The sequence below is a fragment of the Manacus candei genome, unplaced genomic scaffold, assembly GCF_025592945.1.
Source record: "Manacus candei isolate 608988 ecotype Guabito, Panama unplaced genomic scaffold, ASM2559294v1 h1tg000042l, whole genome shotgun sequence".
NCBI classification, from domain to species: Eukaryota; Metazoa; Chordata; class Aves; order Passeriformes; family Pipridae; genus Manacus; species Manacus candei.
Genome location: NW_026138090.1, coordinates 6,164,963 through 6,184,784, shown reverse-complemented (window position 1 = coordinate 6,184,784; position 19,822 = coordinate 6,164,963). Strand labels below are relative to the sequence as shown.

General features: G+C 38.7%; 1 protein-coding gene across 2 annotated transcripts in view; it reads right to left on the bottom strand.

Annotated features, from left to right (window-relative positions):
- SEMA3A (semaphorin 3A) overlaps positions 1-19,822 on the bottom strand; it is a 281,465-nt gene that overhangs the window by 47,894 nt on the left and 213,749 nt on the right. For both annotated transcript variants that reach the window (XM_051795286.1, XM_051795287.1), the window contains one exon: positions 13,183-13,302. In XM_051795286.1, coding sequence (XP_051651246.1) covers positions 13,183-13,302 — 120 coding nt within the window. The remainder of the gene's footprint in view (positions 1-13,182; positions 13,303-19,822) is intronic.

Here is a 19,822-nt window from a genome sequence, read left to right as displayed (position 1 = left end):
TGAGTATTGATAATGACAACCCATTTACACAATCTTGTGGAAAAAGTTGATGACTCACTAGTCCATGTAAAATATCTCATAGAAAGGTTTTGCACCTTATTCTCTCATGGAGCTTTTCTCTGAGAATAGGACATAGAGACTAAAGGAGTGGATAAGTGAAGAAAGCTGTGCCCCATGAATACCAAATTTTACAGTGTGTCAAATGTTATTATAGAGCTCAGGAAATATGAATAATCTCACTGACATCACTGGAACACTTTTTCTTACTTATAAAGATATTGAATTTTGCTCACATGGCAATAAAAGAATCAATAAACACCAATCCTCAGATATGTGGCCACATTCATAGATAACGTATCATCACCGAATGCTTGCAACTATTTCATAAGAGCTGTGGAGTGAATGGGAAAAATATGTAATCCTGTCTTTAAAATAACTTTTCTTCTGCTTTTTCTGAATGATCATCTATATAAAAAGTCGTCCATGAAAGGTTATCTTATTTCTGCTTATACCAAACTCTCTCCTAAAATCTTCCTACAAATCTTGCTGTACTTACCTGAACAGAAATCTTTAAAACCTACCAAGAGGAAATGAAATTTATATATATATAAAGATATGCTAAAAATACTCTTTTCCATAATCCAGGAATCTAATAAAAACATAGGCCAGCCCATCCCTGAAAAAGGTAAATCAGAAAGGGAATATTTTGTCTCCATTTACTCGGTGTGTTTGTGGCAGCCCTAAGTGCTCAGGAACATCAAATTCTACTGGATGTTGTACAATAAATGGTAGTCTCAAAGATTTACAATTTAATCATTGTCTTTGAAAGAGATAATTTTCCCTCCTAACACTACGAGACAGCTCACCTTCCTAACATAAAACAATCAGCCTATAATCACCAGTGATACAGACCTGACAGCAGAGAGAAAAAGAGCTAAAAGGCTTATCAGCTTGCTGTTCAATTTTGGTGGGTCACTCTCAACAGTCTTTTGGACAACACTGCATCATTTGACACTGAAATTGAGATTCTTAAAAACAATGTTACCACATTTCAATAATACTGTGTTATCTGCACACTATCATCTGAGGTATTTACTGCTACTGACTATGAACAATTAGCTGATGATTACCTGTATACTTCGACAAATCTTAGATGTTACCATAAATATCTTACCATGTTGCTTTACTATGTCTTCTTTTTTTTTACTGTATGGTATGTAAAAGCACTTATCTACATGTTTAAAAAATCAGATTTAAAGGCCAGCGCACACTGTGTCTCACCTAAAAAATCCACTGCACAGTTCGCGAAGACTGGCCATGAAAAAAATGAAATGAAAATCCAATGGAATAGCAAGGGGTGAGATACTTTTGACACCACTTTGATACATAAAGCTAGACATTGAAGTCTGAGATAAGTAGTATAGGGCACTCTAAAGATCAAGGAGAAAAAGAAGGACCACTTTGGCAATGCACCAAAATGGAAAGTTCAGGATCTATTGCACTGTCAAAATTTAAAGGCATCAAATGAGGAACCATTTGTCAAGCATTTTGTGTGTCTGTGATCTATCTGTCATATCTGATAACTGAAATTCTTTGAATTCTTCTTTGTTTATTTTCTCTGTTACTTAGTCAAACATGCTGCCTTTACAAGTGAAAAGTAAGTATCCATTTGTCTCTCCCATTTGTCATTTTCTCTTCCTGTTCTCCCTTCCTTACACCACAGCCATGAATGAGGTTCTATGGGCTAAATGATGCTGGTGGTGACATCGCTTTCACCCTTTTGTTTTGCAGGGTTGCCTGACAAGAGCCCGGGGAACAACACGATGAAGTGGCTCAAGTGGGACTGGAATAGTTTCTATCCTAGAAACATTGGTTTGCAGAACTAAATGAAGAAAAATCACTAGAAGTTTTTACATCAATTAAACCCCTGCAAATAGTGAAAAGTAATCTGATGGGAAATTACATGCCATATTAAAAATAGAGTTTTCTAATTAGGTGTTTCCTTTCCTCCTCTACTGAATGGCAAGAGAAATACTAAGATGTCCACAGTTACAGCACAAAAGGGTCTTCAAGATGTAACACTTGATATACCACAGTATTTCAGAAATAATGACACTATAAAATCTGCAAGGAATTAACAAATCTGCATTTAATTGCAACAGATGCTCTATCTACATTTCTTGATCTTACCCATTCTTTGTGTCTACCTCATCACAAAGTACTTAGGTTCAGTGTTACTTAGTGTTAAACTCAGTCCTGCTCTAGTCAAGTCCACATCCACAATTCTGCTAAATACAGAAGTTGAAATAGTATCCTTGATAACAGAGCTTAATATTAGCTTTGCTATTCTCTGCTAGTGTGACTTTTGAATTGTGCTCTTGAACTACCTGAATGTGCCATCCATGTTTTAAATACACTGATGTTTCCACTTTTGTTGTAAAAATAGGTTTTTAATACTACACAGTATTTAACAATCTAGTACCAGCCATCAGTTTGATATCAGCCGTGACATTATTTAATTTTCAGAATCACAGAGGTTAAAGCTCACTGAACTATAAACAGTTGGAAACATGGAGTGTAATCCCAAGGCACAGCTCTGCACAAGCTGTAATTTAAATCATATTGCATGCTAAGCTGAAAAGGCACTGCAGGTCCCAGAGGGCATGAATAAATCTGCAGTCACTGATTTGCCACACACATTTGTGTTGGGATTCTGTAACTGTGCAAATGTGATGTCTTCCTTTAGAGCAGAGGACCTGTCATCTACTGAGATTTGTAATTAAATAACCCAAAGAACAAAAGCAATTACTCAGCCTTACAAACATTCAGGTTGAAATATGTGTGATTTCATGAACAAAGAGAAGGGAAGTTACAGAGACAGAGAGAAAGGGAGGCTTTGAGTCTGCAATAATTCATCTGTGTCTAGTGCTAGTGGAGGTTTTAATGTGTAGACCAGGTATTCAAATACCTGGCTTACTTTGAACTAATAATTCTGTCATCACAGACTCCGCTGTGACGTGGATGTTACTCCAGCTAAGGAGCCAATTATGCTTCCAGATGGCTCCATGCCACCTCAGGTGCCGGCTTTGAGTAATCAGTTGTGTTAATTGCAAGCAACACTAAATGCCTTTTGGGACAAGCAATTCACGGTTCAGGAATGTTAGTGTAAAGGGGGTAGGCTCAGCCCCATTAGCAAGAACAAATCACAAAGTTTGCACAGGTCGAAGGCTAGGAGCTGTAATTTTATGGAATGAGGGAAAGAGCTGGGAACAGATTAAGGGTCTGTATCCTCACATCATTAACTCTGCTGGGCATCTCAGTGACTTGATGGGGTGGGAGTTATGCGGTGGTGGAGCCCTTCATATTTTCAGCTCAGCATCTCTGTCCTCCCATTCCCCTGGGTCTGTCAGGCATTCTTATTCAGGCCAACAGGGTTAAGACATTGGTTCAAGAGAAGGTACCTCAACTTCCCATGAACATGGTCTCCCTCACATTTGTTGGCATTTCCTTTCTTTCTGTTTGGCATAGTGGGAAAATAATATTTTTAAAAATACATAGGAATTGTTTTATATAAAGGAAATATTATAAGGGTGATAATAACAGTGAATGCCAGAAATGGATGACAAAAGGTGGCATATATTAAAAAAAGCCATTAATAAAATGGAGCATAATAATGAAATGAGCTGAGCACTGCGGTGAGCAGAAATCAGATCTTGGCTGCACTGGGGACATTGTCATGTATTATCAGCTAAAGATCTGGCCTATTATATTTTTTAGTATCTATCTTTTTTCTCACTACCTGGATAACAAGTTTTAGCCAGTCCATCTATTCACAAGTGTTGATTTCTAATGCATTTGCCCATGAGTCCCAACACCAGCACTGTTTAAAAGAAGAATCCTGCCCAAATGTTGGAGGTGATGAATGGGAAGCTTGGATTGAATCATTAAGAGATAAAGGGAGTTAGTGTGTGGCAGGGAATGGGAGGAACTGGTACAAACCTCAGAGTCTGCAGGTGCTTAGAAACAGCGTGGAGGCTCAGGAAGTGTCTCTAATACCCTTTAGAGCCTCAGTCCCTGGAGTCCCACATGGACGCACAAAGAAAACTTCTCACAACAAAGCCATCTTATTTCTCCCTTTAACACAGACTAAAACACTGCCAAACACTTTTGCGTCTGAAGCTGTGAATTTCATTAAATTCAATGCAACTCGCTCAACACTCTCTATTTTTGTGTGGCTGAAACCTCCACTTCTTTCCCCACCGCCCTGTGGCCAGCGTGCTCCAGTCACATCACACTTAACCTTTGCCTTGGCTTCTCAAAAAAGAATTTGTTTCACTCTATTCACGGCTTCAACAGTTTGGCAAACTGCACTCGAGTGCCGCGCTGGGCCTTTATACTGAACACACTAATCTGATTGTTTTTCCACTCTACAAACTTTGGGTCAACAATCAAGCTGCTGCCAGAAACTAATTAATTTGCAAACAGGCCCCATTTTCACAGGGGGAGAGCTTTTGAAACCTATGTCAGCAGAGCTGGTCACACCATGGTGACATGCATTGTCATGGCATCCACTTTTCTGGGTAATTCTCCTCACTAATTTTTCACCACACACATGAACTCAAATTACCCAGTCAACAGTAAATCTCTATTGAATGCCCACCAAACTCTGAACGTGGTGGCCCGAAAAGAGGAAATTGGTATTGACAGGGTCAACCCTCATTAAATTGATGGCTAGAGCAGAAGGGAAAAAAAAAACCCCTACACAAGAATGCAAAAAGAAAATTCGGATGTATGTCATATCCCAGTGAACGGGGTTGTAACAGACCTGCTCCTGCTTTGTTTAAATCAATTAGTATTCTGCTGTGTGATTCCTACAAACAGATTTCTGCTTAACTTTTCTGAAAAACTGGTTAGTGACTTTTGTGAACAAGAAAGGAGGCACAATTTGGAAGCTAAAAGTCACTGTTTTTCAAGCATCAGAGCTGTGATGAGCTCTCACAGAGATCTCAGAGCTCATGGGAAACCAACTTGAATTTGCAAGGCCTATAACACAGAAGCTTTGTCTTTGGCATCCTGCCACCTAATCTGAACTTTTCTTTGCTTAAGCTGATTCGGATCTTTGCAAAAATGATAATTACTAAGAAACCTGTGTTGTGTAATTTAAAGTGGGTTTTACTCCAAAAGCAAAGCAAACTGCAAACTTAGAAACTGAATGCTACACCTGTCCTGGAAAAATCACTCTTTTTTTCCTATTGAAATTCATCTCTAAGGAAAAAGGAGAGGCATCCTGTGAAATTATGCATGTGGGTAATATGTGTATATATTTTAATATATATGTATAGATATATATGATCTTTTTAATCACACATTAACTGAAAGTAGTACCCAAAGCTTTCTAGTAGAGATCATTGCCACAGATATCACTGATTGAGTTATGTACTGAGTCTGTCACCTTCCTGAAATGGACAGACCATCACTTTACAAAGCCATCCATTGCCAACTTTAAAAGTTATCCATTGAAAGAAATCCATAGAAATAAACAGTTCTTCTAAGTTAAAAAAAAATCAATCTGATTATTACTGATAGGCAGAAATTTGCGGGTGTGAGAAGGGCACAGAGCTATAGACATCCAGGATCAAGTGTGGACTCCTGGAGTGCATTTATGCAGTTGGGTTTGTACACAGTTCCTGCTGCTGAAGACAGCAGATGAGACACAGATTTGTTTCTCTGAAGGATGACTATAGAAATCAACTCACCTGGGTCATCAAATTTGAATCTGAAAACCCAAATGAGATCACCGGATTTGTCCTGTACAGAGAGATGCACTTATTTATCCACATCTAGCACCCATCCAGAGCTTCTTTCGGTTCTTTCATCCAATTGCCTTCCCAGAGAAGTAAGAGCACAGATGATGGGAAAGGCTACACCCTTAGATCTTACCCTGACATGAGACTCATCAGGATTTACTGGGCTGTTGGCCTGATACATGTTGATATGTTGACCTTTCAATTCACTGTTGAAATAAAAACCTCAAAATTTGGCAATTTTAAGGCACATTACCAATAGACCAGTTCAGTGCACAAGTCTGTGTAGATCCCAAACTGGCCATCACTGCCAAGTCTCTGTTTAGAAAGACTATGCTGCACTGATCTGTTTGGCACTGGGATCATAGTCCACACTGCTTATTTTAAGAGCTATGAACTTCTTTCCTAAAATTGTACTATATGCAGCAGACAAACTTCTCTGGTCTCCAGTGGAAACAGTGCACAAAGAACTTCGAGCTCTCCAATTATTTTTTATCTTATATTCTCTATAAAGAGAGTCACAGTACAAACTTCAGCAAAGCATGGCTTCCAAACTACACTCCCAGCTATTATCTTTTTTGACGCGGATAATAAGGTTGACCAAGATAAAACCCATAAATGAGTCCTCGGTTAACCATGTAATATACACATACCCTTAGTTCAGATGTTCCTGAACTAATTTGTATCCTAACTTGCTCAAGCATATTGTGGCTATAGCTCAGACCAATACATGTACTGATGCAAGTCTTCTTGCTCCAGGTCGTATTCTCTACAGCGCCAGGAAGTTTTCCAAATGTGAACTCAGACCAGGAGAATGTTCTCTTCTGCTTCATCTTTCCTACCCACTTTTTCCACTCCAACCTCAAAACTCGTCCCTTGGCTACTTTTACCAACTTTTCATACCTAAACAGAGCAAAATCTCATCCACAGCATCGATATTTAATGAAGAAACTTACCTAAACCTAGGGGGCACAGGGAGAAAGAGAGAATGAGAAGATCTATTTCCTAGAAGGATTTAAAATAATTTCATTTAGGCCACTTGATAGGAGATTATAATATTTCTGGTTATCTTTACCCACCATCTTCATGACTTTTTTCACATCCTGATAATTGTTAAGCACATTCTCTAATAGTTACTTGGTCTTCTATTTCTGAACCAAATGCTTCTCTTTGTATAAAGATACAGGATCAGACAGCATGAATCAGCTGATTCAAATACACAAGTATCCTTTTATCAAGTATTCAGAGGGGGTTTGGCTTCCTGAACTGTAACCATTACAGATTAGTGATAGGACAAACATCAAGTAATAGCAATAAGAAAGGAGTGTTTATTTTGTGATGTCAGAAATTCTACATTTCTTCCAAGAGAAAAAAAAAGAAAAAAAGAACGAGTTGTAACAAAAAATGTATAGAAAAAAAGACTTGTTAAATTGCAATGAGAAAAACAATTCAAAATTCATATTCAATCTTTAAAATTTGGTTCTACAGACTTAAGGGAGAAAAAAACCCCTTGTAAATTGAGTTTGTATGCCATTCTGTTCACAGTATTATGCCACCATCACCATAGTTTCTGAGCACTTCCTAGCACTATGTTAGGTGACATTAGCATTTGTCACACATGGAATTTATCACAGTGAAATTATTTATTACTATTCTTAGCAACGAAGATAATGGGAATGGGGGTGGGAGAATGTATTGAGTGAGAAATGAGACTTGCATATATGGACATGTTTTGTTCCTGCAAGGGTTGGAGTTGTTCATGCCTCTATAAGCAGTGGTGGGAAAGTGTGGAACTCAGTCCACGCTACACCCTGCATGATAGCACACTATCAGCTGCCTAATGTGGTTCAAATATAGTAATGCATATTTTAAATGCAAGAGATCTTTTCAGGGCAAAAAAACCCACCAAAATAACAACAAAAAGATTAACATGCACAAAAAAATTCCCTCCCTCCCTGTTTTTACTCATAAGGTTGTTTAAATATGTCCTTGTAAATTTATGAGAATGCAGACTATAAGAGACTTCTTAGTCTACTCACTGTAGTCTCTTCCAATGTCAGGAAATGTGCTATATAAAAACACATGAAAAGTTGCCTGAGTTCTCATTAAAGCCACCTAAGCTGCCTCACTGACTACTTCTATTGGGCAGCTTTTTCTAATTTCATTCCCACCATGATTTAATACTTTTAATTTGAAGACTGAATATATTCATATGCAGTTCACACTTTTTTTTTTTTTTTCATGTTGTTTGTTTGAATAGCTCTTTTCTTGCTGGAGATTTATTGTATTTGTAACACCCACCAACTCCTTTCTTCAGTTATATCTTAGATGTATTTTGTGAAACAACCCCCAGGTACCAGGACGGTTGGGTTCTGTCTGTGCTGACAGGTCAGCCCCTTTCCACATCTGCTTACCTTTGGTGGCATGTATTTTACTGCATGTTGCATATCTGGATTGGGAATGTGTAGGAGGTGAGCTGAAAAGTGTGAAACTAGGAAGGCATTTAGGGACAAGGGTGTGGCACAGCAGAGGGGGGTAGCAGTGGGTATAAGTAGGAAAAGGGTTTGGTGTGGCTGACCAAAGACAAATTATAGGTTCAGTGATCAGCAAATGAACACATCCAAGTCTCAACAAGAGTAATTAATTTCTAACATCTTGACACATGTAATGCATTTTATTAGAGAGGTAAAAATACTATAAACTATCTGAAATCTTGTCTTTCTCTTGCCACACATTACTCTCCTGTGCAATACATATATATCCAAAATTAAGTGTGTGTGATGCCAGTGCTGGGACATTCTACAAAGTGCCATAAGTGGAAACAACACAAAGCGATGGTTAAAGTTCTGTTTGAATGCCAGGAGAGTATCAAGGCCATGTTTCCTGCCTCAGAGCCTGTGAAATTTAACAGGGCATTTTCTTTTTTATTGAGTAGTCACTCAGCTTCTATAATTCTCAGCTGTTTATGTAAGTGTAAAGTAAAGATTACCAAGGACAATAACCCCAGGGGACTAAGCACAGCTACTACTCCACTTTAAAAATTAAGCCATGGAAAGTATGCTAAAATAATATCACAGAGTGGTTTAAACCCATAAAAAGCAAGGAAATTCCAAGCCAAGGCTGGAAATCCAGACTGACAGTCTCTCTTAACCCCAGGTCTAGAAAAGAATATGAGTGAGGCCAGTACTTCTGGGGTGCAAACCAGATTCATAATACTATCTTATGCAGCTTTCGTGATTTCATTTCCCATCAGATCTTCCTCAGCCTCACTCTGCTTTGCTTTTAAAATAAATGTTTATGGTTATTCATTTTACAAAACGTTAACAATTTAAGGCCAGATCCCCTGTGCTCAAGTCAGAGAAGATGGGAGCAGCTCCAAGCTCTCTCCTTCCACTCCTCTAAACATTCAGCTTGAAAAACTGCCTTTGGTGCACTGCTTTTGCATTGCTTAGCATTTGCTCTGGTACACTGCACTGCCAATTCTGCCTTCTTGCCTCCAGCCATGCCCTCAGCCCTTGTATGAACGCTGGGAGGGTGCACAGCAAACACTGCCTGTCGTGCACCAGGGAACTCCCTGGTACCAGGGGGAGCTGCTCCCACCTGTTCGGGCCTCTACTAATTTCTTTTTTTTTTTTTTAATTGCTGAAGTAGTTCATAGAAGCAGGACCTGATCTACACTTCCTCGAAATAACACTGGGTTCTGATGGCTCTGAACTACAAGAGGCAATGGCACGTTTAAAAGGAAACATGTCCTTGCCTTATAGGCAAGACTTTTTAAGATGTATTTGTAACATCAAAGAGGTTGCTCCTTACAGTAAAGCTGGACAGGAGTTGTTTCCAATTTCCAATGTTTCAAATGTTTTTTCCAATTTCAGATTTTTTTTTTCTGAAAGGTCAAAACTATTCTTGACCCTCACTGGGACCAACTTAGACTGCCAAAGCTTTTTTGTGCAAAGAAACTCCATGCGCGTACCAGAGGAGCCAGTAATGTTCAGTGTGTGCATGAACATGGCTTATAACAAAGTACATGATTCATTCTGGGGCACTGAACTGTAGCTTTTCATATCCAAAATGACTTCCCTGAACACCAGCTTATTTTACTGTGTTTTTGCAAATGCCTCCTTGTCACATCTGGCCAACTCTGTATCAATAATTAAATATACACTGCTACAGTGACTGATGTATGGTTCCCTAGCTTCTACATGAATACCCTGACTCCATGGCTATAGAATCAGTCTCCCTTGTTTTATTTGGCTTGGTGACTGTTTAATTATTTAAACAAAATGAAAGCTTTAGACGCCTGTGAGTATTTAATATCTCTAAAAGACTTAAAAAGTCTTTAAGGGCTGGGCTGGGCTAAGTTCTCTTCCCAAAAACATACACATCCTCTAAGAAGGTTGAGTATCTCCAGAAAGGCACCGTGTGATCTCTGTAGGACCTCTGTGTTCACATTTAAATCCCAAAAACTTGATCACTCTGTGCAGTGTTGTCCTACTTTTATGCCAGTTCAGGGCAAGACTTAATTTCTGGGAAGTTTTCAAGTTCTTCACGTGCAACTGTCTTCTCCTCTCCATTTTTGGTACCAAACAGCTGTGTTTTCTGCACCCCGTCAGCTCTGACCTCAGCCTTAGTATGGAAAGAGCCATTTTAAGCTCTTGCTCTGACTGAAGTAAACATTAGCAAGGTCTTAAAACTGGATGCCTTACCGCCTAACTATTAAACTCTATGACGATGAGAATTTGTCTTTGTTAGTTTGACCAGAACTTCTGTTCTTCTGCAGCTTTCAACACATGTCCATTAGAATACTGTTTTTTAACCTGAGGCTAAACACAATGTAGAAAGCAACTAGGAAAGTAAACCCTCCACTACATAGCAATCTATGTCTTTACTAAAAAACGCATAAGGGTCTGCAAACTTAAGGTTCAAAAGTAGTTTATACAGATCTTTAAGAAAGCAGAGCACACCTCATCCTTCACTGAGAGCCTGTTTCATTAAAAGTATATCCACTTGAAATACATGCAAACACAGACCATCTTTTATAATTATATTTTAAAAAGACAAATGACAAATAAAAAAAGTAATCAAAGGACTGGCATGGTTGCAGAGTTTCAAACCCAAACAATTATCATTTTTGGATTTCCCTGTTAGATGCTGAAATTAGGAGTACTGTGTGGAAAGTCTGCCAGGATCTTATCACTGGGAAATTAACAGTAAAGCCTTAGAGCCCTTAATAGGAATGTTGTAGTGCAGATTTTAGGCCAACCTTTCCATATTAGGAAGGTAAAAGCATTAAATTGCAACTGAGAGAGAGATTTCAAAAATGTACTTAAGGATCGTTCTTTATTAAATTATAGACAGCTATGAGAGTAATTTCTAAAGGTTTCAGTTTGATTCTTATCTTGTTTTAAATTAGTTTGAAACTTTCCATACAGAAATATAGCACAAGAACTTTACTTAGAGTTGGAAATCATCTTCACCTTGTGATACAAAAAAATGCTGTCTTTCTACTTTTATGCTTATTTTGGACAATACTTAAATTCTAGAGAGCTTGAGGTTCATCAGCTTTTTATGTGCGACTGTCTTCTCCTCCCCATCTTGAGCAGAAAGCAGTTGTGGTTTCTGCACCCTGTCAGATGTAACCTTAGTGCTAATTTGGGAAAAGCAGTTCTCACATTTAGTGTTGAAAGACTGATAACCGAATCCACAAAGGAATGACACATTTTCAGCGATGAAGTACAGGGGCTGTGGACAATGGCTGAGCTTTCCCACTGCATAAATCCTCCTGACTCAGCTGTCATTGTGTAAATCTACTGCACAAAAGCAGATTTTGCTTGCATGATTGGGCTTTATGTCATCGTGACTATCATAACAAAAGTGGGTGTTGGTTATCGTTACCATTTTATTACTCTAGCAGGTACCAAGATAGATGGATATGTCCATAACCCTTGTACTTTACTGTCTCCTGAAGTCCAGAAATCTTGTTTATTGTTATAATAAAATAACCAAATGAACAAAATTTCTGGGGTACTGGACAAGCACAGACTCTAGAACTGAAATGTTCTCACAGTAGTGTACATGAATTATGGCAAAAACTAAATTTAACAGCATAAACATCATATTCATACAACTTGTAATATTAAAATACAGATCCATATAACTTGTCATGTACATATTTAGATATGTGTATCTAATGTATGTTATATAGAGAGTTGTTAATCCAACCTGCAATAGCATCTTGAGGTTTTAATTATGAATTAGGTACTGAATTTGTTATGGATTGTACATATAGTTAATGCGATATTCAGTATGATACTAGAAGTTCTTGACTAGCTAATAAGAAACTGTGTTTCAAAACATACTCTGCTCTTACACATTAAAATTTGTGTGAACAGTTTGCACCAAATTGCAAAACTACATAAGAAAACCTGAACCTCAGCAGAGACATAAATAACATGACTAGGAGTAAAAAATGGCTAAGAATTAAATATTTTGTGAATTCAAAACCAGAATGCAAGCAGCATATACAGCAAAAGTAGAGCTAGTTAACCTTTCAAAAATTAAAATATAAATTAACTCAGTAAATAGAGTTAGTATTAGTTAGCTACAGTTAGCTTTTTTAGACAATGAATTCTCATTTCCAAAATGCTCATATCCTTGTATAGCTAAAGCTAAGCATAATTCTATTTGAGCTGTTGGAATTTTGACTTCAGTAGAACTTGGATTGAGTACTCAGATGCATTCTAAACTATTTTGGTACAGGAAGCCAAAACAAGATTTTCTCTGAAACTATCCTTCTCTCCTCATGCACGCAAATAAACAACCACAGGCTTGATTAGTAATATCCATACAATAATGTAACCTTTGTGCCTTGTTAAAATATTGGACATTTTGAAACCAAAATGCTTGGCATGGCCAAGACCCCTTTCACTTTTTCCAAACTCTTCACAACTCTGACTTGCTCAGGAAGTTCTGCTCATTGACTTTCTGCTGGACTTTGGTGGCCAGTATCAGATTCCGTTCAATCCAGTAAAAAATTAAAGCCTGTATAAAGCACAGTCCTGCCCAAGGCTCTGGAGGTACTTTGTGCTGATGCCTGGCTGATGCCTCCACAAGCCGTAAGCTTCTGTCTAACTTGCATGACTGTGGTCCCTGTAGTATCTGTATGTGTTTTAAACTTAATCACACTCCTCAAATCTCAGTGTAATCAAAACAAAAGTGCTCCTTTATAAATCACTTTTGATTAGTTTAACTGGTCTAAGACAAAATTCTGCTCCAAATAAACAAGGGGTGTATTTGTCACAGATGTTGCTGGAGTGAAGCTGTGTGGAGTCTTTAATGGATAGAGGAATGTAACCATAGAGATGTACATTTTACATACCGTTTAGCCACCGGGAGTCATGCTGCTCTGTTCTGATGGGATGGTGATGCCCCAGAGTTCGGAAAATGGCAAAGTCCCTGCCCATGAAGTCTGCTGCTGTGCCAGAGTACAGTTCTCCATCTGTGGGAGGACATAATTGTAAGCAACATTCCTTAATTTTCCAGTCATGGTAAGTCAGAGAAATCTGTTGGTCCTATGTTCATATTACTCTAATAGGGATAATGAGAAAATTACAAAGCAACAAGCCATATGCAATGTATTGTCATTGAAAATAGATGATTAGACCCACTTTCTCACTGCAGAGCTTAATTGTAACCTCTTGCAAATGAGGTATATCTCCTGACTGCTGGTGCAGCCACTTTTCAAAAATATGTTTGAATTCTCAGGCTGGAACAGTGGCAGGCAGTACACTTCACCCTGGCAGGTATGCAGCCTCAAAAATCCTACCTAAATGTGAAATTACCCTGTTTATAACTGGAATTTGGACTGGAGGTTCCGCCCAATCTACTGTTTTTTTGTGACCCTGGGAACCAAAGAGTCCAACTCATTCACTCTTGCCTCAGAAAGGCCTTAGGTCTCTTCATTTTTTCATACAGAAACTGTGTGGCTTCTTGTTTGGTTGGTTTGGGGTTTTGTTCTTTTTCTCTTTTTTTAGGTTTTTTTTTTCTGCGCAAGCGGATCCTTAGAAAACAGTCTATTCTACAGGAAAGACAGAACACTCCTTTCTCCTTCAGCCACCTTTGTAACTGTGATACTGGCAAAGGGCAACAGCTAAAGGAGAGAATAAACAAGATTATTCCCTGCTACCTTGACCCCATGCATTTCACAGTGAACAAATGAACTCAAAATTGATCTGTGACACTTCAGCCCATAAATGGCACATACACAACCTAGAGGGAGACAAAACTCATCTCAATGCATCCCTTCTCAGACAGCTAGAAGTACCACGGAAGAGGCAGAGAGAGACACTGCCTAAATTCAAAGGAGCAGGTCCAGTTAAATACCTGCCAGCTGGTAGAGCGAGTAATAATAGTAACTACATTGTAACGAGACCCACAGAAAAGAACCAGGGATCCAAGTACAACACATATCTCTCTGGTATTAATGTAGAGTTTGTCCATGAAATGACTCTGAAATCAAAATGCTAAAAATGCATTTTTAGGACTGTGTCCTTGTACATCTGTATGTGAAATGAAATACTCTACCTTATACTGTTAATATGAAATTAAAAAGTATTATTCCTTCCAACTAGTATTTTCAAGCTACCCATATTACACAGGTCCCTTGTGAAAAAAGACAAGTTTGAGGATAAGATAACTCTTTCTTTAGCTAAGGTAATAAATTTTTCATGGTCATGATGAACTCTACCATATCCTCATTTTAAAACACCCTTTAGGAACACGTTTATAATTTTCATGGCAATTTTAGATATTTCCATGGTGGGACAACCAGATCCAAGCATGTCTATTGGATATCACTGGCATCTTTTCCCCAGAACACTGATACCATGAAATTGAACCTACAGTGGCTCTATACCATATGGTAGCCATGAAAGTCAGGAAGGGTGAAAACATGATAGCAGAAAGGCGTGGAATTGAATGAATTCACAGCAGAGATTAGAAGCAAATAGACCAGTCGCGCCCAGCAGGAGGTATAATCAGAAGTGAAACAGAACAGCATATCATTAATTAACGATTTATCATTCTTCTATGTCATTTTCAACTTTTTTTGAAGGGGAGACAATCACTTAATTATAGTGATTATTACGTACAGAGGATGCAGTTGAGATTTTAAAGATCATAAAACCATTTTGCCTGTGAAAAGGGCTTTGATGCTATGCTTAACCTTTCTTTAACCTTATCTTCATTTTCTTGTCTTTTGGTCCCTAGTGAGTTCTGATAAATCAATATAAATCAAAGGGGAAAGAAAAAACCAACAAGGTCTATTTTTCTTCTTAGTTATCAACTATCTAAAGGTCAGTCAACCAGGAAAAAAAATCTATATTTAATACTATATTATTAAAATTAAACCAAACACAGTTCAAAAACTTATTAAAATTACATATTTCAAATAGAACTGTGTTTTTGGTGCCTCAGCTTCTAACTCGATATATAAACATCACTGGAAGTAACATATTTTCTAGGCTGTGCTCAGCTCAACTGACACTTTTTCATCAATGGTGACAGGATAAAAGTTTTGCCAATAACTGGCTTCAGCATACTGCAAATGGGGAAGGGGCTGTAGAAAACTAGCTGACCTTTCCATCCTTTCTCCTACAGCTCCTCCAAGTTTCAGTATACCTAGACCAGCGCCTGCAGTTTGAACTAATTTGCTGTAGTCATGCAAAAAGGCGAATTTGACTTCTTCCAGACAGAAATACCAAGGAATACCATTTTTTTTTGTAAGCCTTTAGATAATTTTTGCTAAATTCAGGGTAAGCCTCAAGTCATGTCCCAGATGTGCACATCCTTTGAGTTAGTACTGTTCAAAAGCTATATGAGGATTTTGCCTCCTGTCTAGATAGAAGTACATTCATCTTTGTTTCCCTGTGCACATTTTCTTTTGGACTGAAATTTACTCATTGTTGGTCTGGAAAATGATTCTTCAATGTTGTGTATAGTCTTCACTGTGTTATTTCTATTGCCAGCAGTTTTAAAAGAAGTTTTCATTAAATTTAAGAAGAAAGTGGAAACTAATAATTTGAAAACTGACAAACATTTCTGAAAGGGATAGAAGAAGGAGGGAAAAAGCCGAACAAAAACTTGTCACTTTATATTTCCAGCCCAGTAGCACAAAGCAACAACTGTTCAGAACTAGCTGATGACCCTCAGTTGTTCATATAAGAAAAAAGTCTGTTTTGGACAGCAACCACTTTAATCTAAAGGAGTAGCATGCTGACACATGAATGCAAACAGAAATACATATACTGACTGTACTAAATAAAGAGGTAACAATTAAAGTCCGTAGTAATGCTGATTTTTGGAAGGAAGGAACCATTTTTGCCTGTACTGTTCGTAATCAGCGTGGAACTAGAAACAACTCCCCAAGATCATGAGATACACGGATGCTAAAAGCTAAACAATACACATTTATTTGATAAAGTGTTCCTATTCAGCTCTTAAACAGGATTACATTCTTAACAAAAATAATTCGTGGAGAGTACAGAAGTGTAAACTTTCCTTTGGAAGTAATAAGGAAGTTGAATAAATGAGGAATATAGGCAAAACCAAGCCTTGAATGTCATGACTGCTCTCATTGGTAAAAGGGTTCACAAATTAAATCTATCCTTGGGTAAAAGGTTTATTCACTAAAGTTGAGATTTGCAGACATAGAGGCTGACTTCACTTCTTTAAAAGTCAATAACTGAAACTTCCCAGAAAGTAGAGTAATTCTAAAATCCTGAACCTCATATGTACTTAGTATCTAATTTCTAACAAATATAATACTAAAGTTCTTAACTGATGAGAAGCTACTGTATTTCAGATCACATTAATACATATTTGGGAGTATTAAGTTACCTAAATGGATTTTAAAAAATGAAAAATGCAGTAATTGTTAACTTGTAAAAGAAATTATAAACTGTAAAAGAAAAAAAAAATCAGTGAAACACAGGAACATAAAACAACTTTGAGGATTCTGGATCACGAAAGCTTTTGAAAATCCCAAAGGGTCATTTCCTAAACACAAACTGACTGATACTGGGACAATGGTGTCTCCTTCTCTGAAGGCTTTTTCCAGCTATCCCAATACAGTTGCTTTAGTCTATTGCATTCAGGGATATTTCCTCCTGTGATTATATTCCTTGGAAACCAAGTTGCCTCTCTTTTTCCTCCTGCACTGGAATAATCACTAGTGGTGCCCAGGGATTTCTTAGTCTCTACATTTTCATGCATTAGCCCACTCAAATGGAGATTGTTTAGTTAGCAGCACATAGATGGGAATGGCTGAATAGCATCTTATATTACTAGGAGCTAGTTATATCATGTTCCCAGATGGCATTTACTTTAGGGTAGGGTAGCAATAGCTAACTTTAATGAGCAACTGTTAAAAAAACAATGAAAAATGTTTGCAGGTGGATGGAACAAGGAATTCATACTGGCAAAATATTGGAACAATTCAATAATGATGAACTGTTTATTTCGATTTTGTTTTGGTGTGGATTTTTTTTCAAACACTATTGATTTTTCTAGGAGAGAGGTAAAACTGAAGATCATCTTTACACTTACAAGAGTTTATTTCAGCTGAAATACAGAATAGACCTCCTAGGCACTAATGGTTATTAAAATCTGAAGTTATCTTTTGCAAATTAACCTTGGTGTTTTGCCCAAATTCCTCTTGGTGATTACATTTCACTTACCTAAGATTTACTCTCTAGTATGGTGTCAAGAACATACTCTTCTTCCACATTTATCAAAAACTCTGTTTAGTGTTTCTGATGAAGAGAGGTTATATTTCCCTCCTGTATTTAACCATATAAATTACTCTTCTCAGCTTTCTTTTATCTTCCTGATAGTTACTCTGCATTACTAATTATAAGACTGCATTTTAATGATTACTGGGTAATTACTTTACATAGTTGCCCTCTTAAACCTTAGATAAAATCATGGTCAAATGTGAGGACAAATATTCTGGCACATGAGGGGCCAGGAGCAGCTGAGTTATTGTTCAGCTCAGGAGAACGGAAGAAGTAATCTATCCATGTCCTTCATGATGTGAGACCTTTGTGGTCAAGAGTCTCCTCTTGCCTTCATGGCTGTTCTCACTACTTCACTCCAGCGTGTCATGGTTTGAGATAGCCCCAAAATCCAATTCCCTAGCTCCATTCCCCCCTCCCACATCTCAACCTAATGTGAGATGGGTTTTTCCAGACAAAATACACACCAGACTCAAAGTGGGGGAAAGGGAATATATTACAATGACTGTACAAATAAATACCATATCACATTATACACATGATCACAAACTATCTCTACCATGACATATAGTATTTACAGTGGATCAGATCTCTTCTCCCCTCCAAATAAAAGTCCAGGTGGGAAAGAAGGACAGATCCCTTCCAGTCCTGAACAGCAGCATCTTCTGAGGCAGCAGTCTGTCTGTCTTCTCCACATGCAGCAGCTGATAGCTGGATTTCTGCCAGCATCCATGAGGGAGGTATTCAAGCCTCTCTTGGCCCCATCGCCTCCAACCGAGGGGTCTTCCGTGGGCTTCGTAACCCCAGACAAGGTCGTATCACCACGTCATATCACGAAGACACAGGGGGGTCTTCGTGACGGTCTGGTATCTCCAGGAGACTCAGCTCCTTGCAGGGCCTCTGTGCCCTGTCTCTCAGGCTGCCACCGTGGCAGCAGTGCAAGGGGGGGGAGAGCCAAGGTCAACTCCCCCCGCATTCCTCTGGCCGTCCCGGTCCAGCTCTGGGACGCTCTGAGCTTCTCAGCTCCTCTCTCTCTGGTGCTGCATGTCTAAAACTCTTCTCCTAAATAGGAGTCCATGTCCCTCTTCTCCAAGAGGGGTCTCAAGGGAGTTTTAGGGGATCTGGTACAGTCTTACCCCCAGAACTCTGTCTCTCAGACTGCTGGCTCTCTTTCTCCTCGGCTCTTTTTCCAGGAGTCTTCTCTGAGGTGCTGCATGTTGTTTCTGCTGCTCCTTCAGTTCAGGTGTTATCTATCCTGGCTCTCTGCCACCGTTTCTCAGGTCAGTGCCGGTTGCTGCTCTGTGCCCATGGAGAAAACATCTCCCGGCATAACTACAGGCACCTAGCCCAGCTTTATGCTGTTCCAGGTCCCTGCAGCCCCCAACCAGGGGCTGGGAGGGCCCAGAGGGCCCAAGGGGCTCAGAGCCCCTTCCTCGTGGCTCTACAACATGGCCACCTCTCCAACAACAAACTACAACTCTTCTCTTCCGGTGAGCTTGTGATATGTTTACATTTCTGCAGGAGCGCCAATTGGGCAGAACTTCAAAACTTCCAGGGGTTTCCACCCCTTGGGGTCTACCACTTAATTTAGCCTCTAGGGGAAAACAAGATTCAAACCACGACACAGCGCTACCTATTTCAGAGAGCAGTTGGACAAAACCCCTTCTATGCAGTCATTGCTTAGCCAGTTCAGACCCTGTTTCTCACCTATTTTGGTGGGAGGAAATTCTTTTGCCTTGGGTCATCATTTTACCATAAAATGCAAGTGTTTGTTTTTTGGCAAAGAGAGACATTGAGAACCAGTGGTGAACCTGGTGTACACTGTGAAATATACACTCTGCCTAAAGGATTGAGGTAAATAATCACTAACACAATGTGACTGTGAGGCAACTATGAAGAGGCAGAGAAGAAAAGGTGTTTGTGTGTAGGATATCGGAATGTTGCTTTTAGCCTCACCCTGAGTTTTGTATAAGTCACTGAAGTAGAAATTAGTCACTGGCTTTGAATGTTGAATTTGCACCATTTTCCATTGTGTTAATATACCCAATGACTCCCACTGAAGCCTGATTGAAAACAAAAGGTCATGCCCTGTCTACTCTTTATTAGAAGGAAATACAAACGGAGTGAAAATCATAGTGATAGGAAGTGGGCTCAAGAAAGCAAAGATGTTTTAAAGACATGCAATCTAAGCCAAGGGAAATAAGATAATCATATTTGTGCCGGGCT